Raw genomic sequence first — 23210 nt, forward strand, 5'->3', positions numbered from 1 at the left:
TTTTAGAGCGATTATGGGATGCAGCATGAAGAGCCTCTGCTGGTTCTTTGTGGGAGAGGGGCTTTCTGCAGCCTGGGGTGGGTATGAGGATGACGGCTGTCCAGGCAGCCTGTACTGGTGGTAGGACCAATGCTCAGCACTCACATGTGATTGCTTTTGTATTAGGTCCTCACTGGACCCATCCAAGCAAGAATACTGTGGGGTGCTGAGAAGTTGAGTCACTTGCCCAGATCCCAAGGTGGGCAGGGAGTGAATTCAGGACACCACCCCATCTCTCCAGCAGCTCAGGCCTTGCACAACCTGGCTGGTTTCTGAACACGCAGACTGTAGGGTGTCTGAATTCACAGGACAGTATCTGTATAGCGTTTGTGAGAAAATTTCCTGTCTAACGGAGCCCAGAAGGTACAAATTTAAGCTGAATGAGTCAAACCTGGCATATGTCCATATGCTTCAGCCGTGTTAGGCATTAAACCAGTCAGTTATCAAATATGGTTCTGCTTTTGTGATTTCAGTTGATACTCATCTCTTCTTCCAGTCTCTTTTGCTTGTACCACGCCCCAGGTTCTCTTGAACGCAGGTCTCAGTCTTCCCTACACGTGACCAATGATAATGCCCTGCCACCCTATCCGCTGGTCCTCTCTCTGACATCTGCTTCCCCTCTGCACTATCTCTGCCCTATCTTGCCCCTTAACATGCAGGGGCGCCTGAGTGGCTCAGGCAGTTAAGCGTTGGACTCTTGATTTCAGTTCAGTTCTGTGAGATCAAGTCTGGAGTCTGTGCTGACAGCATGGAACCTGCGTGGGATTCTCTCTCTCCCTCTTTGCCGTGCATTCTCTCTCTCTCTCTCTCTCTCTCTCTCTCTCTCTCTCTCTCTCAAAATAAACAAAAAAATCTAACATGCAAATTGCAATTCTTCCAAGTTTACCTTCTTGATGTTACAGTACTTTTTCCAGTATTTTCCATAGTTCTCTAGTGCTCTGTAAAGCACATTTCTGAGAGAAAGATTGGAAGTCATTTATAAATCTAATCATAATGGCCTTTGTTCACAAACAGTTATTGTGGACACTGAGGACATGGTGGTGACACTGTCCTTCTTCGTGCTGGTCAAATCAGCATCACCACTATCTTTTCATTTTATTTCCAACTAATTTCAGAATTTTCACACAGAATTTTCGTTTATGCATTCATAAAAGAAGCATGAATACTTTGTTTTATATCATCAAGTTCATCATCCTCTTCCCCTCCCTGTGGGGTAGGATAGGGAACCAGCCTGCTGCAGGAAATCCTCCCAGATGGGCAAAGGAAACTCCCAGGCTGCTGCCCTCTTCCCTGTATGGGGGGTGGAGGGGGGTCAGGGCAGGTGTCACTCTGCTGGGCCCCATCTCTCGCCCACATCCTCTCCCCTGCCCTCACCTCAAGCCACACATCCTCTTAACAACCTTCTACTCACTTTTGAAGTCATTTATCTGTCTGGGGTGTCCATCTCTAAATAGGATGATATATATGATTTTTATATGTGTTTTTCAATGTTTGAGTCAGTTTGTATTTCAACACATGGAGCACACGTGTTGACACATATGTATAACGGCCTGGTTCCAAATGACCTGAAAGGTATTTAACGGTAATTGAATATTTGTGCATAAATAGAACACACACATATGCCAGCTGGGGATGGCAAGAGATTGTATGTGGAACACAGTCAGGGTTTTATTTCCCATAGATAAAGAAGGGAGGTGATCTGCACTGTAATAACAGCAAATCAGCTTATATATGGATCACTGTCAGTGACTCCCTTACAAATCCACTATATTAATATTTCTGTATGGGGTCTGACATGCATATGACACTGTGATCTCTTAGCAATGCTGGGCCATGTTCTCTATGGGTAATATATGAACAGAGGTGCGTGGTTGAAAATATGGTGGAGGGCTTAAAGAAGCAATTATAAAACTTCCTAAAAATCTAGTTTGAAATAAATACAATGTTGTGTGTACAGTTTCAAACTCTGATTCAGTAATTTACTTTTAACCCATTACCTGTCTTATTCCTTTTACAATAAAAAACCCAAAGGTTTCATTTTACAGAAGTATTTGGGTTAATCTTTTGTCTTCTGTCGTGTTCTGAAATATGTACAATTACAAAATCCTTCAAAATATTACCTGTTAAATGATAATGTGTGTTCTATTAAGAGAAGGCCAGATCATTTGGGGGGCAGGAAACCAAACCCATACTTTATAATCTCTTTCCTTATTAGAAATTTGTATTCTCCTGATTTTGTCCAGTTATATGCATGGAGTATTTTGAAAGGGGGAAACTACTCAAATGGGCCATTCCTGAGGATTGTGATTCACAGTCCATCATCTGAGTAAATGATCTCGATTAACTGAGGAGGTAATGGGGTGGGCACTTCCTGGAGTTGTCGCGCACCAACAAGAACAGATTTGGGCGGCACCCATCACCTTCACCAACATGCTGTGTTGGTGGGAGAGGCGCAGGCCAGGCTCGGCTTTGGCAGTGACACCAAAAGGTGCTGGAGACGCGCTTGGGCAGCGCCTCGGGGGAGGCTCCGGGCTGCCGCGCCCCCGCCCTCCGCCGGGAGCCCCTGATTGGGTCCTCCCCGGTCTGCCGGCTCCAACCCGCGCCCTCCGGGGAAGGTAGCGGAGTCCAGCGCGCTGCCTGCCTAGTCCTCGCCCGATGTTTAAAGCGGGGAAGTTTTGTTCTTGAGACCGCCGACTTTGGCTCCGATGCCAGCAAGAGAGCCGACCTCTGATTTGGGGGTTTAAGGAGCTGTGCTTGGACTTGGTGAGTTTTGTTTTAAGCTCTCTTTGAATTTGAGTTGGGCTTGAAGGTAAGTAAAATCACGGGGCGGGGGGGGGGGGGGGGGGGGGGGGGCGGGGTGAACTGCTGTAGTGAAGCTTTAGTTTGATGTAAATTGGAGTTTTCTTCCTTTGTGACTTAGGCCCCAGAAGTTCAAGGCATAAGTGGCATGACGAGATCTTTTAAAAGACTAGCCTCCCTTAGAACTCTTGTTCGAGCAAGGAAAAAAAGATGAACAGAGAACTCAGTCAAAACTTACCCACCGTAGTTGTAGAACTGTTGCGTGTGCTGCACGAACGGATCATGAGTTTACCGAATTCTACTTCCTAGTGAAAAGTGTATTGAGACCAGTTGTTTCATATGGAATTAATATGTGCGATTTAAAAAAGTGCTCTGCAGCCCACCGCATCCTAACGGGGGCCGAGGGCCCTTGTGGGTGGAAATGTTGTCTTCCCTTCCGGATCACTGAATGGGGGAAGTTCTAGCACGCTTGGCGGGGATAAATCTCAGCTCCCCGGATGGTTGGTTCTTTGTGCCGGGGACGGGAGACGGACTCCCGCGGTCCGCAGAGAGGGTTCCGGGCCGCCCAGCCTCCGCTCCGCCCCGCCCCTGCCCGGCACTGCGGCCCCACCGCGCCGTGCCTCCTCACCGGAGCAGCTCTCGGGCTACGGGAAAGGAGACTCGGACTCTCCTTTTGCTCTCTCTGGACCACGAGAAGTCTCTGAAGGGCCGAGAGGGGAAGAGAGCCGCGAGGAGGGGAAGGCACCGCCGGTTCTCACGGGTAGCCCCAGGACTTCAGGTTGGAATGCGCTCTGGGGCTGGGGCGCACGGCTGGAGCAGACACCCGGGCCTCGGCCCGCTGCTCTGGCCCGGACCGCGCGCGGCCCAGCCTCCGGAGGCCCTAACCGCCACGGGGCAGGGTTGCCCGCCGCCCGCCAGCGCGGTGGGGAAGGGGAGGGCGCGTTCCCTCTCCGGAGCGCCTTTGTTCGCTCTGGCTGGTGGGCGCGGGCGCCCGGCAGCCGACACTCCCGGCCAAGGGCCGCCCGGGTGCGGCAGGTAGGTTGGGGGCCCCGGAGCTCCAGTTGGGGTTAAGTTTCCCGGGGCCCGGCGCGTTCCTCCTCCCCAGGGAGCTCCGGCGAGACGGTCGCCGCGCCTCGGGAATACCGAGGCGGGTCGGGGCGCGGGAGCCGGCAGGCGAACGCCGCGCCCTGCGGTCCCCGGATTCCGGCTGGGGTTCCCCAACCGTGCTACCACCCCTAGGCTGCAGGGGTGAATTCGGGTAGAAAGCCTGCATCTGATTGGGAATTAGGAAACCGCCAGAGTGGGGAAACTTTCAGCGAGTTACTGGGTAGGAAGACGAGGAAGACAAGGAAGTGGGCAGGCAGGGGAAACTGGGAAAGAAGACCTCTCTTGCTACCGGTAGGTCTTTGCCACTCTTTTTTGACTGCCGAATTTTATTTTGTAACCCGAAGTGACAGCCGGTTGCTTACTCAGATTCGTTAAAGGTCAAAGTAGCAACTTTTCATCCGATTCTAACTACACAGCCCATATTTTTTCTTATCCAGTGTTGGTTATCATAGGTTATGGGTCATGTTAAAGAGACACCGATGTTGTAACCGCACAGTGGCTGGTGGTGGCTTGTAGCTCATATCTGGGGTAATTCTCTAATGAAAGTACATCTATTAGAATTGGATTTGTTCCTCTGTGCCTTTATTTTGGGAACTTTGCCTGGTCCCTATGGGGGAAGGGAGAGGGATGTGAGAAAGTGAAACTGACCCAGAAAAGGATGCTCAAAGGTAGAGGTGTGCAGGGGTAGCACTGAACAGATCCCTTCCTGAAATTTCTAAAGGGAGACCGGTGATTGGCAGCTGAGGTTTCAACTTTCTCCAAAGAAACTTATGGTGGATTTTATATCCTGTTATGGGGGAGGGGGACTGCTTTATTTGGTCAACTCTTTATTATTTTAAAGCAAGATAAATTCAATACCTGAAATACTTACATTATATACTTAAAATGACCCTTCTCTCTCTTGCTCCTTCTCTCTCTTCCTTCCCCAGCTCCCACGGGCACCCTCCAGGAGTATTTATTGAGCACTGGGAGGCTAAGGCTGAGGCTGACTCCCTTTAACTCACATCCGTCCTCACCTTCTGATGGGAATGAGTATTATGACAGGGAAAGTTCAAGCTAACGCTCAGAGAAGCTGTTTCTAAGGAATGAGAAATGGATGATTAGGAGGCATAAATGATATTACACATAAATGCCTTGCCCACAAACAAAACAAACAAACAAACAAAAAAAAACCCCAAAACCTCAAAAGGTAGGGAATAATTTTCAAAACCAAGTGCAGGTTGTAGCAAGCAAAAGTGTCATATTATACTTCATTCAAATGGAGATCAAATTCCCCTTTTATAAAAGACTGATTCAAATAAGGAGATTGTAGGAAAGTGAAATAACTTTCTAATTCTTAAATATAGAACAGCTTGAATACGAACTCCTGGGTTTTGAAATGGGTCATCTTTTAAAATGGGTCACTTGGCGAGAATCATTGCACTTGGTGACTTTCAAATTGTAAATGTAGAGTTCTTTCTGAGGACCTACTGCTCTATAATCTACATAATAGAACATAGGATGCGGTAGGAAGAAACTGGGAGAAATTCAGAAGGAAATGGTCTCTTCTCAAAGTAACAAAATGTATCCTATCTTTTTGGAATTTTGTTTATACTTAATTGAATTGATCTAAGCTTTGCATTTTGTAGCAAATACCTTTTTTGGAATATTTCCATAGCCATTATTTTATTCCATTGTTAGAATAATCTTGTGAAAAGCTGCATATATTGTGTCTAGGTTCCAGAAATTTAGGCACAGCAAATTATTACAAGAGCTTTTCCATTTGACATAGAATCCTTGCCAGCAAAGATTTAGCCAGAACAGTGCAAATCCAGAATATTTTCCTTACAGTATGCACATAGGTAGGAGGTATAAGAATCTTCATACTGAAAGATAAGAAACTTGATCAGGTGAAATGTAAACTTCTGAATAACCAAAGTGATTTTTTTTTTTTATATTTTAATGTTGGAAATTGAAAGGCTGGCTTTCATCTGTAACTTATTTTTAAGATTTATATTCTATAGTGACAGCTTTAACCCTAGAAGCCAGTTTTCTACACAAAGGAATGTTTTACTATGTCTGCAGACACTAAGCTACCAAAAGTCCAAGTTCAAAATACTATTACACAAGTTAAGATCCATGTAAGATTTCACATTTTATCTCTTTATTCCTTTTCCTACAACTTTTTCTACAACTTTTTGATAGTGCTCTAGGCAAAGTAAGTTAAAAAGTTGACTCCGCTCAGGTTTCCTTCTCCATAATTTACAGGGTCTTATAATCTTTTGGCTGTGTCATCTTCGTGGAAATGTTTTAAGTGCTTGTGGGAACCATATTGTTCTTTCCTGTCAAAGATAATGGAAAGGCATGTTCAGCCAATTAGTAATGATACTTCTGTTCTCAGTCTCAATAGTATTTGGGATGTGTTAAGTGGCCCTTAGCAACCAGGTCAGTATTTTTAAAAACTGTTATCGGATTTTGAAAGGAAAATAACCCCTGAAGAATACGAGTCATCTACTAACTAAACCATCATGGTACAGATGCATGAACAACTTCTAGAGAAGGGAAATCAGTGCATACTGAACACCTGATTTGGACCTTACTTTGTCAAACAAATGGTCTCAAATGATCCTTGGGAAAGACTGTGTGGTACATGGTTTAGAGAGAAGTCAAGCTCATGTGACCAGTAAATGGAAACAGCAGAATATAAGTCTACTTTTGTTCATGTTCTAAAACTCTTGGTTCCCCCCCCCCCCCCCCCCCGCCCCTTGTGCTTCGCGCAGGTCCAGATTCCAGACTGCACCGGAACATGTGCTTACTCCATTAGGCTGTCTACACTGGACATATCTCTGAAGCTTTCTCTGCATCCTGCCTGTGGCCTACACTACACAGTATGTTGTAAACTAATATTCACTGAGTTAATTAAATGTAGGCATTACCTACTTTCAGGGCTGCTCAGCATAATGGCTGGAATAGGTAGGTGTTTAATAAATGATAGTTAGCTTATTATAAAAAATGTTGATAGACTGAGACAGAAATATTATATATACCTCCTACATTTTACACTGTTATTTTTTGTACTCTGTAAACCCTTGATCAAATGCTCTTTCCAAATGTAATGTTTAGAGTGGGACATGTGAACTGCCATTGGACAAGAAGCTTGTATGTCTAGCTTACATAACAGGTTTATACCGGGTTATATTGTCACCCTATTTATAAATCACTATTTTTCATATCCTAATTTTACCTCAGCTGTACCTTTCATTTCATCCAATACTTATTTATCAAACACTTGCTTGAAACATCCTTTCTGAGTCCTAGACTTTTTACTCTCCTCTCCTTCCGTCCTTCTTACCTATTTTTAACCCCCTTCTGCCACTTTGAATCTCCACCTTAAATCCCCCAATCTTCTTTGTGGAGGAATGACTTTAGGTACCCAAAGGGCACAAATTCACAAGGTCACTTTTACCTACTTTCTACTACTACTACTACTACTTTCTACTTGCTACTGGGACCAAGAAAAGGAAGGAGGGAAAATTGAGATGGGAGGTTAAGTAAGGGATAGGTTATACAGAGAGTGAGAACAGGCTCTGACAAAATGCAGGTGGTAGTAAAATGTGAATGACTCCAAACTTAAGTGAAGCAGATTCTTTGCCTTCTTGGATAGATTCTCCTGGCCCTGCCCCACTTGCTTCCCTGCCCTCCCATACAGAAGGAGCCCCAAGAAAAGCAGCTGGCCAGGGCCAGGGAGGAAGGCAGGTGCAGAGCTCAGGGACGGGCCCTGGAACCCATCAGCTGCTTCTGAGCTTCCACGGGGTCTGGAATTTCAGAGTTTACATGGTTAACTCTATGTCTGGGTACCTTAGTTGCTTCTGCAACACATGGAGATCCTTTATTCCTCATAGGCTGCTGTGCATTTCTATAGATGTAAAGCAGTCAGAACAAAGCCAGGAGCACAGTAAACTCTCCCAAGTTAGCAGAGTGGGCAAAAGGAGAAGTTTGTTCTTAACTAGCCAAAAACAAAACTGACAAGAATTGTATTTAAAAGAGAAAGCAGCCCTGTCAATATAAATGACTATGTCTCAGGAATGAATACAGAAGGCCAAGCTTAGAAGAGAAAATGTTTGACCTCTCTGAGACCTACTTTGTATTTCTGCTTTTTTGTTTGTTTCAAATTCTGTTATTGGAAATTTTTACTGACTTTTCATATAACTCCTCTAATATATAGTAATACTCTGTAGCCCGTCATCACCAGTTTCCTTAGGACCTGTTTTTATTTAGGGACTGTCTTTACTTGTTTGTTCATTTGATATTTCCTTGTCTTTATTTTTCCCATAATCAGGAAACAGAAACCTACACCCATGTTTAACTTATAAAGGAACATATAATTTAGTTTATATAGGTGGGGAGCTTGTTACTGGATTCACACTGTAGGTTGTATAACTCACTTTTTCCCTCTATCCCACATCCATCCTTGCTAAGTTGGAATTTAAAGTCTTTGGCTAACACTGAATCAAGAACTAACTCTATAAATGTATTGTTTGTGAAGGGATAATGATTCCAAATGGCTTCTAGTCTTTGCCCATGGTTTGAGCTTAATAGAGCTAAAGTCACAGTCACAAAAACACCTAAAGGCAGCTATTGGGTGGAATTCTTCCTTTTTTACCAGCTTTGTATTGACAACATTCAAATATGAGTCAAAGAACAAAATACCAAGTGGGGGAATATTTAATTTTTCATACTTAAAATCTGAGTTATAAATTCAAATTTTGGGTTGTTTCCTTCTTTTTTGAACAAATAGAATAGGCAATTAGTACTAAACAGTACCCAGTTGTGATATTCATCACCACTGACTAGAACTAATTTAACTAAGAAAAATGTATGAAGATCAAATTATAGCCTTTCTAGTAAATTCAGGGTTAAGCCTGATTTTTTTTTTTTTTATATGGCAGTTTGGCTCTTGAGGATTGGTACTAGCTCTGTTAATAGGGACTAGATGATCAAAACAAGCCAGGAAAGAAATACTTGGAATGTAGAACAAAATGCCACATAAAGACAGATAGAAATGTTATATGTCTTTCCTTTGAGTTATGCATGGACAGGCCCCCAAAACTGTCTCACATGGGACTGTAAGTAATACAACTTTAAAGATAAAAGGTTTAAAGTATTGAGGCATTTTTTAAACTGACTTACTGAAGAAGCATTAGTTTATAGTTATACTTTTATGACTTTTACGTTTTGTGCCCTAAATGAGTGCCTTTCTTGTGTCTCCCTGGCAGTCAGTGTGCTTTATGGAGGGACTGGAGAAGGTGGGCCAGCCTGTGGAGCCGTGAATAGGAGGCACACGTGGGGATGAGAAGGGACAATGCGTGTGATGTCTTCTCCTTTTTTTGAGGTAGGAGGTGAAGCCATCAGCAAAGAGTGAAGCTCACAGGCCTCAGAAGAGGGGGAAGATTGAGCATGGCTGATGAGGGGACAGGAGAGGGAGAAGGTCCAGGAGAAGTGGAGGCTGGTCACACAGCATGAAGCCCTCTGCCCACAGCTAGATACTGCCATTGTGGCAACGCCGTCCGCCGTCCGCATCTCCGGCAGCCACAGGTGTTGGGGAAGTAGGGAAGACAGGAAGGACCCAAGGTCTGGGGTTGTTGGGGTGGAAGGACAGGAACAGAGAGAGGAGGGCAAAGGTGCCAGGTGATTCTGCATCTGAGACAGGGAGGCGGGCGAGAAGGAAGGTCAGGAGATTGCTGGGTGGGGTGCAGGTTAGGGAGCAGGCAAGGGGTTGGCAGAGGATTCCAGGTGAATATTAAGAGGCTGCGGTCAAAGAGTGAGTGGACTACAGAGTGAGCTGACTGGAATTCGAAATTTCAGAGGAAATGCAGTTGTAGGTGAAGCCCCTTAAACGACTCTCCCGCTTAGAAGTTGCCTTGAGTGTGTGAGCGGTCACGTGAACAAAATGGTATATACTTGATGACATAAGGGCTCCTGAGACTTCTGAGTATTGCGTGTCTACTAGGTAAGATTTGGAAATATAGTTCCTCTAAAATTAGATGTTGATAATATATTACAACAATGGCCAGAAACAGTGGTCAAGAAACATACATATAGACGCAAAAAGGGATTCATTTTGAATTCGAACCCCCTGGCTTTCTCTGGCTCACATTCCTCAGCCTTTGGGTCTCGGATTCCCTGTTGCTCCTCCTGGAAGATGACTCCTCTGCTCCACCCACCCCCATCTCTACCCTCCTGGCTCCCAGCATGGCACCCACTCTTTGCCCCATGGCTGTCTTCCTGCTCAGAGTGCCACCACGGGCCTTGTCTGTCCTGCCTTCTGGTGATCGCCCTCTACTCACTTGTTAATCATCTCAATTTGCAATGAACCAGCCTTTTAAAATAGTTCCTTTTTAGAAGAAATAACTATCTGAAGTTTACAGAATTTGTACAGTATTCTCTTTCATTTGTCAAAAGGTATTACCTAGTCCTTGAATTCAAACCCATGCACATAAATTGAGAGGCCACATAAATACATGCATGCATGCATACATACATGCATCCACTAAAACGCATGCAACGCATACACACATCCATCCAGGAAAACCCATGCATGCATCCAGTAAAACGAGATGCTTCCTTTCTCTGTGCCTCCTCCCTCTCTTCTTCCCCTGAGTTTGCTCTCCCCCAGGCCTCTCTGCTCCTCTCTCACCGTGGGGGCCCACAGCTCTCTCACAGCCATCTTCCTTGCACTCAGAGTGCTCCCCCAATCTGCAGTCCCGGCAATCTCAGGTCCCCATTGGACTGCTATACCTGCTGCCTCTCCAGCACCTCATGCTCAACACCAGCCCAAGCCCACATATGCTCCCTCCTCACCCCTAAGTCAGGAAGCCAGTTTCCCCTCAGTTGTCAGTAATGCTGGAAACTAGAATTCACCCCACCCCCACTCCTCCCATCCTAGGCCACTCCTCAGGTACTGCTGGGTGTGTTTTTTTCCAAAGGGTCTCCTGACCCCTGACTTCCCTCCCCACCTCCATCACCCCAGATGAGCCTCTCCTCACCTTATCCTGCTTCAGTTCGAGGCCCTGATGGAGCCGGGGTCCAATCTCCACTGTCCCTGCTTCTGCCCTGCATACCACTGCTGCATTAACTCTTTCACATAAAGCCTAATACATATGGCCAAGGGAGTTACCATTAGCAACAAAAACAGAAACTCCTGTGACTTCTTGCTGCCCCTGGCACACACTGACTCCTCTGTCTCATTTTCAAGGTTCTCCATAAGCTGGCCCCAATCTCTTTGCTTTCAAACACATGCCTATGTCTCAAGTATTTGCCATATTGTTATTTTTTTTCCTTTCTTGCCTGAAACAGATTGCTTCTCTTCCTGTAACCACCTAAATCCTGTTCATCTTCAGGCCCTCCTATCCAGCTGTCACTGATCTCTACTATTAGGGACACACCTTTTTGCCTGTAGTTGGTATTGTCTAAATTAGCGCTGACACACTGTCTGCACTTTGCTGTGATCTGCTGATTGTTGTCCATGGGAACTGGGTTTTCATGTGGGCACTGAGTCTTGTCTCAAATAGATTGTAGATGCTTTCTGATAGGAGGCCATAAAATACTAATACATGATTCCCACCATGCTTGGCATAACTATTCCATAGCAAATGCTCACATACTTGTAGGATTTCTTGAAACATTGAACACTGAGGTTGTTGGACTCGAACTTAAAGTACAGACCCCGCCATCTTGATGAAAACTTCAAAATTTATATCAGGTTTTGCATAATATTTTAGGATCACTAAAGTAGACTCAACAAAGAAATGGGTTAACAGCAAGACCAAAGTAGAAAAAAAAAAAATCAGGGGTCATTTAGGGTAATTTGTAGTCTGTAGCTTTTTTTCCAGAAAAGTTTAAAGAGCTGTCTTGTGAAGCAATATTCTTGAGTAACTGTGGGGCACAGCTCCCAGACTGAAAAGCATTTGGGGTAGGGTCAGCAACCTTCTTTTCTGATGTTCCTATTCTACTTCTATTCTTTACTCTTCTGACTACTTCTATCAGGAAAGAGAATACTAAGGGTATCTGTTCCTTCTTTTCAATCCAAATAGAAGCAACCCCAAGTTATATTCCAAAGATTTGCATACAAATCTTACTCAACTTAGGAAAGAGTTACATCCCAATAAGCCTACTGTACATTGAAAATACTGGAAGTCAAAAATGCATTTAATACACCTAACTAGGAAACATCATATCTTCGCCTAGCCTACCTTAAATGTGCTCAGAACATTTATATCAGTTGGGCAAAATCATCTAACACAAAGTGTATTATATGCTGAAATGTTGAAGAGCTCACTTAATCGAATACTGCATTGAAAGTGAGAAACAGAATTGTTGTCTAAGTGTATTGGTTATTGGCCCTCATGATTGCCTAGCTGACTGGGAGCTGCAGCTTACAGCTGCTGCTCACATCATGAAAGAGTATCCTATGGCATATCACTAGCCTGGGAAAAGATCAGAATTCAACATGTGAAGTACAATTTCTACTGAATGCATATGGCTTTCACACTATAATAAAATAAAAAAAATTATAAGTCAGGGATTGTCTATATTTTCCTCTAAGCAGTTCTTTGTTCTGTTCTCTCTCGTGGTCTTTCTTGTTTCCTATTTACAGCAGACTCTGAAGCCATCTGTAATTTTTATATCCCCTCGGTAACAATACATGGACATTCACCCCCGGTTTGCAGATGAAGTCACCAAATCAGAGTGCAGTGAGGGTTGCCCAAGGTTACACAATGAACCTGGCCCCACGTGGGGGTAGCCCTGGAGTTTGCAGCCTGTGGCCTGGTGCCTGAGCTGGAACACGGGCACACAAAGGAAGCTGCAGGCACAGCGTTCTGCTGTGGATGGTTACTGAGCTCACATGCATTATCGGGATCTTTTGTTTCCTGTAAGGCCCAGCATTTTCTTTCTCCAGGTCAGGCAGGCCTGTGGGTTTCTCTGCAGTCTCCTCCCCTGCACTTGGAATACAGAAGCTAGAAGATGTGCTTTAGACAATCTTTAAAAAGACTGTGTGAACCAGAAGAGTGAGCATCGATTGCATGTGTGTGGTATCCATCAGCAAAGCCAGAGCTGGGGCAACACTGTTTGGTTGTAATTAATGGATTTAGACCATGGAGGTGCATTTTGCTTTTGGTTGGGCGAGACTGCCTACTAACTGTGTTCTATTTGGAGGAGTTTGAGTGCTCTTTTGTTATAAAAGAGAAGTGGGTACCGTAAAAGAGTAGTTCACCTCTCCTAATCTTCCCCTCATCAGATCAGTACTACCATGGAGTTTGGTTTTGACTGATATAAATGATGGCTAAACAATTCAAGCTGCTGAGGTTGGAGAAATTTTGTTTTAGCATTTCATAGGCTGTTCTGAACCTAAGTAAGTACTGTGGATTGTTGGCTCTGTGACAGGTTCTTTGTCATTTTTTACAAACTGTTTTGACTCCTTGAGGTCAATTGGGAACAGCTGAAGAAATATAGGAAAATAAAGCAAATACCTATGTGGTGGGGGTGGGGAGCAGGAGGATAAAATGCATGCTATGGGCTGGCTGCTAAAATGCATGTTAGCAACAGAATAGACTAGCCAGATGAGTAATAGGCCCCATTCATTGGAGAGATACTAGGGCCTCTGTGAGTCAAGTGTGCATGTGGGTGCTGGAGGAGTTAGGCCTGTGGGCTGATTGTCTAGCAAGAAGCTCAGTCTTGTAAACAACTGGGAATAGGTACAAAGCGAGCTGGCATTGAAATATTACAAGTACAGGGGCTCAGAAATGGAAAGCTAGTTTTGCCTGGGGTTCCAAAGGTTACTCTCCTCTTTGTTTCCTTTCCCAGGTCTATTGGAATAGAAACTGCAGATTAGTTTCAATTGATAATTTACTTAGAATTCTTAAACACGTATGTGGTCTTAAAATCTGCCCTTAAGATTTCTCTGTTGCTTTGCATTAAGCCTCCAGTTCCTTTAATATGTATCATGGAGGAGGCAGAAGGGGACATCTGCCTTTATAGATGGTCCCTTATCTAAGTGAGCGCTGTTGAAACCAAGAGGAAGTACCCTGTCCCACCAATGAAAGTGATTTTGCAAAGTTTAGGCAGATGCCACCCTCAGAAACTGATGTTTTCCACGGTCTCTTCCACTCTACTCTAGAGCATTTGGTCCACCATGACCAGCTAAACAAAGAAGGGAAATTACTGATATTGATATTGATATTGATCTATCCCTTAGAGTAGTATTTCTTGCTCTTTTGATGGTAAAGCACACACCAAAAAATGCATTTTACATTACAACCTGAAGGCACATATACATAAAACTTAAAAGTTTCACAAAATGATACTTATACTCACTACTTTCAGTACACTATGCCATTCCTAATTTGTTCTTTCTTTTTCTTTTTCTTTCTTAAATATTGGTTGGACTTCTTTTTCTTTTTATTTTTTTTAATGTTTATTTATTTTTGAGAGAGAGAGAGAGACAGACAGACAGAACATGAGTAGGGGAGGAGCACAGAGAGAGATGGAGACACAGAGTCTGAAGCAGGCTCCCAGCTCCGAGCTGTCAGCACAGAGCCCAATGCGAGGCTTGAACTCATAGACTGCAAGATCATGACCTGAGCCAAAGTCAGATACTCCACCAACTGAGCCACCCAGGCACCCCTTGGTTGTGACTTCTTAACATTTATTTATTTCTGAGAGAGAGAGAGAGAGAGAACACGTAGGGGAGGGGCAGAGAGAGAGGGAGGCACAGAATCCAAAGCAGGCTCCAGGCTCTGAGCTGTCAGCACAGAGCCCGACACGGGGCTTGAACCCACAAACAGAGAGATCATGACCTGAGCTGAAGTTGGAGGCTTAACAGACTGAGCCACCCAGGCACCCCGGTTGTGACTTCTTGAGTGGCACCCAAGTTTTAAAACCTGTGCCCTAGGGAATAAGACGATTATCTCTGGACAAAGTCTCAGGGAGGGTTGGCTCTGGTCTCCCATTTCCTTGGACTTTTGCATGCCTGGCCTTTGCTGTTATCACCCCTCAATGAAGTAACCTTGGGAGATAGGTAATACAGCTGGATGCAAAAGGCCTAAAGTTGGCAAGGTTAGGCCAACAGGGCAGGGTGCTGTCGGTGCTGCAGTTGGTTTCACTTCAGGGCTAAAGGTCAGGGGACTTGAGATTGAGACCTTTGGGCACAACAGCAGGGCCTTTTCCCTTGGGCTTGTGATGTGGTCTCAGCTACCCAGCCAGCCTGGACTGAGCAGGGCTTGCGTGGTCTTTTCCCTGTCAGTCTGTTGAAAGCTCAGGAGACTGGTATGTCACCCCTGAGGGGAGAGCCTACTTCTTCAGGCAAAGGATATGTCTTACTTCTGGATAAGCATGGAGGATAGAGTCCTTGAGGAAGGGCGGTACCATCTCCTAGTTGTGTCAGAAAAGGGAGGACATGTGACTGACTGGGCCTCCTGACCTTAGTTCTTCCCAAGTGACCAGCTGTTTGAGTGAAAGTGGCTCCACCTCACCACAGTTCTTAGCACTGACATTCAGAGAATGCCTCCTAGGTGTCGGACACTGACCTGAAGCTAGCGTATCTACGACATCGTGCCTTACATCCTGGAATTCACAGTGTAAATGGAGGAAGCAGTTAAATAAAAAGTCATTCTAGGAAGATGGGTGCAAGAATTACTGTGGCAATACAGATAAGAAAAATCTTTGGTGGGAGGAGGGTGTGGCCTCAATTCAGGTTTCCCAGAGAATGTTGCCTGCAGAGATTAGTGAGCACTAGTATACTTCTTATGAACCTTGTTAGCAAGGGAGCAGGGCTTGCCGGGCCACAGGACTGCTGGTAAAAAGGCTGCCATGGATGAAATAGCAAGCATGGCTGAGCTTTCAGCCAGCACTTTGGTACTGACAACTAGTAGAGAGCTTCTGAAGGGGGTTAACTACTCTAAAGGATATATCAGTATCAGTACCGTCACCTTTTGGTTTGGCTGGTCATGGTGGACCTGATGCTCTAGAGTAGAGTGGAAAAGAGTTAAGTTAGATGTGAGTTTTAGAAAGGTCACTCTGTAGGGTAGAGGCTGCGTGGGTCAGGAATCATTTTGGCTGCTGCACTAGTCTGGGTGAGAAATGATGATGACATGAAGGGGTGAAGAGAGATTCAGAAAAAGCAATTCACAGGATTAAAGAACTGAATATGGAATGGAGGAAAAGGACGACTTTCAGATATCTGGCATAGATGCATGAAGTGCAGTCAGACAGAGAAAGAGAAAATGGGAACAGCAGATTTTAGTGGAGAAGACAGAAAAATGGGCCAGAAATGGCATGTGAGTACCCCTGTGTGCCAGGTAATTATCTGCCTACCTCCCTCTATGTATATATCTATGGATATTCCCATTTAACTTGCATAAAGACTCTGAGCTAAATGGTGTTATTCCAGTTTTTCAGACTTCTGGGTTAGATACATGATACAGGAAAATAAAAGAGCCAGACCTGGTGTTCAAATTGCCTGACTACAAAGACAGGGCATTCCTGGTTTGAACATGCTAACTTTGAGGCATTTCCAAATGAAAAAGAACAGAAAAAAGATGACGATATAGATTTGGGGCTCACAATGTCATTTGGTTAGTGAGAGTTTGGACTATGCTTTTGAACACATATCTCGACTCCTTGATTATGAACCTTGATTTAAAAAAAAAACAAAAACCTTACTCTTGGGGCGCCTGGGTGGCTCAGCTAGTTAAGCATCCAACTCCTGATTTCAGCTCAGGTCATGATCTCACAATCTTGAGATCAAGCCCCACGTTGGGCTGTGTGCTGACAGCATAAAGCCTGCTTGAGATTCTCTCTCTGTCTCTTTGCCCCTCCCCTTGCTCTCTCTTTCTCTCAAAATAAAAATAAAATAATAATTAAATTAAAAAAAGGCTTACTCTTAGTCCTGCCTTGTCTGGGGCAGGCTTTAATGAATTTTAACTATTATGAACTTTCTTTTCATCATCCGTCTATTTTGCCTTGAACTATATACAGGCACACCTTGGAGATTGCAGGTTTGGTTCTAGACTACCACAATAAGACAAATACCATGATAAAGCAAGTCAAATTAATTTTTTGGTTTCCCAGTGCATATAAAAATTATGTTTACACTATACTGTAATTTATTAGGTATGCAATAGCATTATGTCTAAAAAATGTACCTACCTTAATTAAAAAATACTTTTTTGCTAAAAAATGCTACCCATCATCTCAGCTTTCACTGAGTCACAATCAACTGATCACAGATCACCATTACAAATATAGTAATGAAAAAGTTTGAAATATTACAAGAATGACCAAAATAGGACACAGAGACATGACGGGAGCAAATGCTGTTGGGAAAATGACAACGCTTGCTCGACGCAGGGCTGCTACAAAACTTCAACTTGTAAAAAATGCAGTATTTGCAAAGTGCAATAAAATGAAGCACAATAAAACAAGGTGTGCCTGCAGCTACTTTCCTCCTGACGGTACTGCAAATCAATATGCAAATCAATGGACACACCCATTTGGGATTTTGAACTTTTTTTTTTTTTTTAATTTTTTTTTCAACGTTTTTATTTATTTTTGGGACAGAGAGAGACAGAGCATGAACGGGGGAGGGGCAGAGAGAGAGGGAGACACAGAATCGGAAACAGGCTCCAGGCTCCGAGCCATCAGCCCAGAGCCTGACGCGGGGCTCGAACTCACGGACCGCGAGATGGTGACCTGGCTGAAGTCGGACGCTTAACCGACTGCGCCACCCAGGCGCTCCGGGATTTTGAACTTTAAGTATATAGGAGGATGATAGCCATTTGGGAGGCCTTTTTATTTTTTAAGGTCGAGAAGAGGGTCTCCGTATTCTGAATGGGAGGACAGTAGAGAGAGTGGTTCTTTCCCTTTCCTTGTACTCCCCCCAGCCAAAATAAATATCTGTATGCCTCTGCTAAAGCCTAGCTGCCTCCTCACCTTTTGTCCACATCAGGCAGGTGACATTTTGTTTTTAAGGAATGAAAAGTAGTTTCTTTCTTTCTGGTAACGCTGTAGCCCATTCACTTGTCATCTTTTCTCTTCCTGACTCTGATAGGTCCCGCTTCACTTCCACAAAAAGAAGTACATGGAATGGCCATGTGAGGCCAATCACCTAACTTAATGAAGGATGTCAGTGTGGAAAAATGTTGACACACCAGTGTCTTCATCCTACAGTGTGTTCCATTCTTTCTGTTCAATCTCAGAAAAAATGGCATTGAAAGAAAGTATTTTGTGAAACAAGAAGCTCCTACTTTTTTAATGACTAACATGTATTAAGATGGACATCTGTTCTACAAGATACAAAGTTCTCTGGTTTCGAAGAAGCAAGCGCCCATTGAAAACCAATCCTAAATAAAAACAGACCTGAGTGGACGTCAGAATGTTTGTTAGTGGCAGAAGAGTAAAAAAATGGCAGTTTGTTCAGTTATTTGCCACTTGTTTTATACTAAGCCTCATGTTTTTTTGGGGACCAATTGATAATCACATTGTGAGCCATATGAAGTCCTACTCTTACAGATACCTCATAAATAGCTATGACTTTGTGAATGACAGCCTGTCTCTTAAACACAGCACAGACGGGGCTGCTCACTACCAGTACTTGATTAACCACGAGGAGAAGTGTCGAGCACAAGACATCCTCCTTTTACTGTTTGTAAAGACTGCTCCTGAAAACTATGATCGACGTTCTGCAATTAGAAAAACATGGGGCAATGAGAAGTATGTTCAGACTCAACTTAATGCCAACATCAAAACTTTGTTTGCTTTAGGAACACCTTCTAACCCACTGACAAGAGAAGAACTGCAAAGAAAACTGGTTTGGGAAGATCAAATGTACAGTGATATAATTCAGCAAGACTTTGCTGATTCTTTCTATAACCTTACTCTTAAGTTACTTCTGCAGTTCAGTTGGGCAAATAGCTTCTGTCCACATGCCAAATTCCTTATGACTGCTGATGATGACATATTTATTCATATGCCAAATCTTATTGAATACCTTCAAAGTTTAGAAAAAATTGGTGTTCAGGACTTTTGGATTGGTCGGGTTCACCGCGGTGCTCCTCCCATTAGAGACAAACGCAGCAAGTACTATGTCCCCTATGAAATGTACCAGTGGCCGGCTTACCCTGACTATACTGCTGGAGCCGCCTATGTGATCTCCAGTGATGTAGCCGCCAAAGTCCATGAGGCATCACAGACACTTAAGTCCAGTCTTTACATAGACGATGTGTTCATGGGCATCTGTGCCAATAAAATGGGGATTGTACCACAACACCATGTGTTTTTCTCTGGGGAAGGTAAAACTCCTTATCATCCCTGCATCTACGATAAAATGATGACATCTCATGGACACGTACAAGACCTTCAGGACCTTTGGAAGCATGCTACAGATCCTAAAGTAAAAATGATTTCAAAAGGTTTTTTTGGTCAAATATATTGCAGGATAATTAAGATAGTTCTCCTTTGCAAATTGACCTATGTGGACACGTATCCTTGCAGGGCTGCCTTCGTCTAACAGTACTTGAATGTTGTGTGTTTTCACTGTCACTGAGCCAAACCTGGATGAAAAACCTTTAGATATTTGTCAATACCTTAGGTGAAATGAATATGAAAAAAAACAACAAAGAAATATTTTGAAAACAGTCTATCAGAATGTTTCTTTGATTCTAGAAGCTATTCAGTAGAACTTATCTACTTCATTGCCTAAATTCATTTCAAGGAATTTATATATAGAAAAGGTTTATGAAGACAAAACTAAAGGGAAAGTCAAGTTCTCACTTAATGCCGCGTGTATATTTGAGGTGTAGAAAAGTTATTAAGGTGCCTTGGTTTTAGAATAACTGCTTTCGGAAAATACCAAGTGAATGTATAGCACATTTCGGAGAAATGAATATATTGTTGGACCAGGTTTACAAGTTAGTTTTTATTACAGAGCACTTGACTAGGGGGAGACAGAGGCAGGAGAAGATCGCCATAGGAGAAAGTACTTGAACCTGGTAAAAGAAAGTTCCTGTTCTTCGAGGAGATTTAGAAAAATGTACACGATTTCTTTATAAAACAGCCAAGTCACTTATTGTCACATCAGTGTAGCTAATTTACCTAGATAGTGGTAGAGTCATTTAAAACATACTTATATCTTTCTTTCAAAGTTTAATGTGAAATTTGAGAAGTTATTTGTTCTGCCCTGACTGGTACTTCATGTGGATTTTTTGATTATTAGAAATGACACAAATCATGGGCAGCTTGTTACCCACAGGGTCCTTCTCTAGGGAGAAATCATTGCTAATTCAAATAAGCCAATTTTAATTTAACGAATTCTTCAGCTGGTTTTAAAATATTCAATATCAGTCTGTTTTTAAGGTAGCTATTTGAAAGTAGTTTGCACAGAGGAATACAATAATGGAGAAGACTTCAAAAAGAAAGCACATTAAAAGCCTGTTTTCCCCTTTTCTATAATTTATAAAATAAAATTCTTAGTGTGGAAATTATTGTAAGGATGACTAAGATTAGCCTAACCTTCCCCAAGAAGGTCTCATGAACCACAGGACTTTGTTCCAAGTTCAGATTTTAAAATTGAGAGTATTCAACATCAGATCAAAGCTATCCTATCTTAAAAAAATCAATTATTTCATCAAAATAACTAGCAGAGGTATCGTCAACTTGGAAATTTTTCAAATGTGAAAGCAGAATGAAAGTGATAGAGAGGTCACCAGAATGAGGTTTAAGATATTTGGGAAGCTGCAAGGTCTTCATATTCAAAGACAGGTGGCTGAGATCTAAAAGAGTAAGTTGCATTTATTTTACAGAGCAGGATAAAAATGTGGCCAGGATGTGACTGCCTCCCCCCCTACAGAAAGAACTAGATGGTGTCTATTGTCACAAGGATCGTACAAAGGCCCAAATGGTGACTCCAGCAAAAGCAGTTGAACTGATTATGAAACCCCTCTCTGCAGAGGTGCTTGTTAAGGAAAACTAAGATGTCTCATTTCATTCGGTGGTGTTTGAAACATGCAAAAGAAGACAAAGCTAAAAGAATTTTTGGTAAACACAACTGGATGATGACATATACTGTAATGTTTTGCAGACAGCTTTTTAATGTTTACAGAAATCCTTTTGTTATTTTTTTTCCTATTTTGAAAATTGAGGCTTGTTTACATTGATTGCTCAGATAATTTAAAATTTTTACTCCTGTCAAAACTACAGTGTTGACCATTCTAGGTTTGTAGGTAATTTTCAGAGCAGGGTCAGTGTTTTTAGATCATTACGGTTTAAATTTTCTGACCAATTTTAAAACCTGTAGATAACAAAAGCACATTTTGACAAAGGTGTTTTATAATTAATTTTTATTAGTTGATTCTTTAATAACCATTTGACTCTGGGCCATACATACCCTGTGTATCTATACTTGTCAGCGTTTAAATTTTCCATTGGTTGAAAACTAAGTGTCTCTCTGGCCATTGAAATGATCTTGTTTACAGGAATACTTTTGTGAAACAATTATTTATTTGCAAAAGAGCTCTCCTCAACTGTGTTCATCTTTTGCTTAGAATAGAATGGAACAGATTTAAATTTAAAGGAAATATGAAGGCACTTCCTTTTTTAATCAGAAGGAAATTGCTAGATGCTTCCTTCATTAGACTTAAAGTACTGAAAAGAATATTTGTAAATAAAAGGATTCCAGCCTTTTAAAAAAGAAGGAAAAAACTTTCTGGTGCTCTAATGCAAGGCTGTCTCAAAAATCATCAACAAAGGGAAAATAAACTATCAGCCTGGATGGTCACTTGAGTAGATGATGGTTGTACACAGTGTTATTGCTAAAAACTTTTTACCTCTTGGTTGGTTTGCATCTTTTTTCCATATTATTAATTTTATACCAGTATGTTAAATATTTATATTATTTGAATTTTGCTCTTGTATGGCAAAAATAATTAGTGAGTTTTTAAACATAAATCTGTGATTTCCAATAAACTTTTTCCAAAAGTTTGTGTATTTTCACAAACTTTTAAAACTCCCGTGTGAATACCATTTGTCTGTATAATCAACTTGTTCTGTTTAATGTCAGACAGGCCTGTAGTACACAACATTAATGCTGTTGCTGTTCAAACCTGCTGCTGTGCTCAGGACAGAGGATTATCATGTCCGCTGCTATGGACACCTAAATGCTTCTTTTGTCTGTTAAATGAATTATGCTGGAATGTCTAAGTTGGGGGAATTCTTCTCTTCTAATGGATTGTTCAGGAAAGGATGAAATAAGAAACTATAGCCATGGTGCCGTAAGACGTCATTTGAAAGGGTCATATTTTCCTTTTATGTGATATCATGAGGTGTCAGAAAGTAGACTCAAATTTAGCTCGAGTCTTTTAATGCTAGGAATGTTCTTAGGCCTGCTTCTGTCTGAATGCTGCTTCAGTGTATTTGTACATAGTGTGTTCTCATCTCCTTTTCACCTGATTCCTGCTCAATTCTTAGCCTAAGATATGGTGTGATTCAATCTACACATGTTTTTAAAACTTGGAAGCATCTGAATTTTTTGGTTGTAGATATTTTTTGCTCCAGACCTCAAAGGCTCCTTACTGTCTCAAGCATCAAATCTAATCTCTTCTACCTGGTTTTCCAGGCCTTATGCAATTTTCCTTTCCTTCTTTATTCTCTGAAGCTTTATTTTCCCCACTGCCACTATCGTCAATCATACATCTCACTCATGACCATACGTTGTGTAAGTTGGTTTCCCTTGCCAGGAACACCATTCCTCCTGTTCCTGTTGAAATCTTGAAAATCCAACCCTAACTGTGCTCTTCAATTAAGCATCTCTCCCTGCCCTCCTCCCAAAATATATACTTTATCACATATATAATTGTGCTACCTACTAATTGTTTCATGTGCTTTTTCCTGGCTAAAATAGAAGTTCTGAAGGTAGTGCTATCACATGGTACTTAAAATTCTTATATATTTTTCAACTATAATAAAGAAATATTTTTCTGGCAAGTCATTCCAAATATGAAAAGAGACTAATTATTCAGAGCCCTTAGTGGTGGACACTATCTGGTATAACATTTTACCTATACTCTGGAAAAGCTTATAATTCATTCAACAAAATCTGGGTGCTTACTGTGTCAGGCACATTGTACCTATCATCTAACCCCAACAAATTTGTATGAGTTATGCATAAAAACTCAAATCTACAAAACAGAAATGAATAAGGAAATATGCAGAGATTAAGTTGTTGCAGCAAAGAG

The 23210-nt window shown here is 42.4% G+C and overlaps 2 protein-coding genes across 9 annotated transcripts in view; one reads left to right on the top strand and one right to left on the bottom strand.

Moving 5' to 3' along the window:
• MCF2L2 (MCF.2 cell line derived transforming sequence-like 2) overlaps positions 1–23210 on the bottom strand; it is a 267461-nt gene that overhangs the window by 74848 nt on the left and 169403 nt on the right. The gene's annotated exons all lie outside the window — the stretch shown is intronic.
• Positions 2478–22959, top strand: B3GNT5 (UDP-GlcNAc:betaGal beta-1,3-N-acetylglucosaminyltransferase 5). Of its 5 annotated transcripts, none has more exons than XM_086674824.1 (4): positions 2478–2802; positions 6705–6812; positions 9201–9316; positions 18032–22959. In XM_086674824.1, exon 4 carries the CDS (start codon positions 18356–18358, stop codon positions 19487–19489), a length of 1134 nt encoding a protein of 377 aa, XP_086530950.1. In that variant the 5' UTR covers positions 2478–2802; positions 6705–6812; positions 9201–9316; positions 18032–18355; the 3' UTR covers positions 19490–22959. The 5 variants fall into 5 exon arrangements, 4 of the variants coding, with proteins under 4 accessions (XP_086530950.1, XP_086530951.1, XP_086530948.1 ...); XR_015240149.1 differs by lacking the exon at positions 2478–2802 and adding an exon at positions 2910–3616 and having other exon boundaries at positions 18032–18356; XM_086674825.1 differs by lacking the exon at positions 9201–9316 and having other exon boundaries at positions 6705–6897.

Source organism: Puma concolor, chromosome C2 (assembly GCF_028749965.1).
Source record: "Puma concolor isolate L17-30 chromosome C2, mPumCon1.1.hap2, whole genome shotgun sequence".
Lineage (NCBI taxonomy): Eukaryota > Metazoa > Chordata > Mammalia > Carnivora > Felidae > Puma > Puma concolor.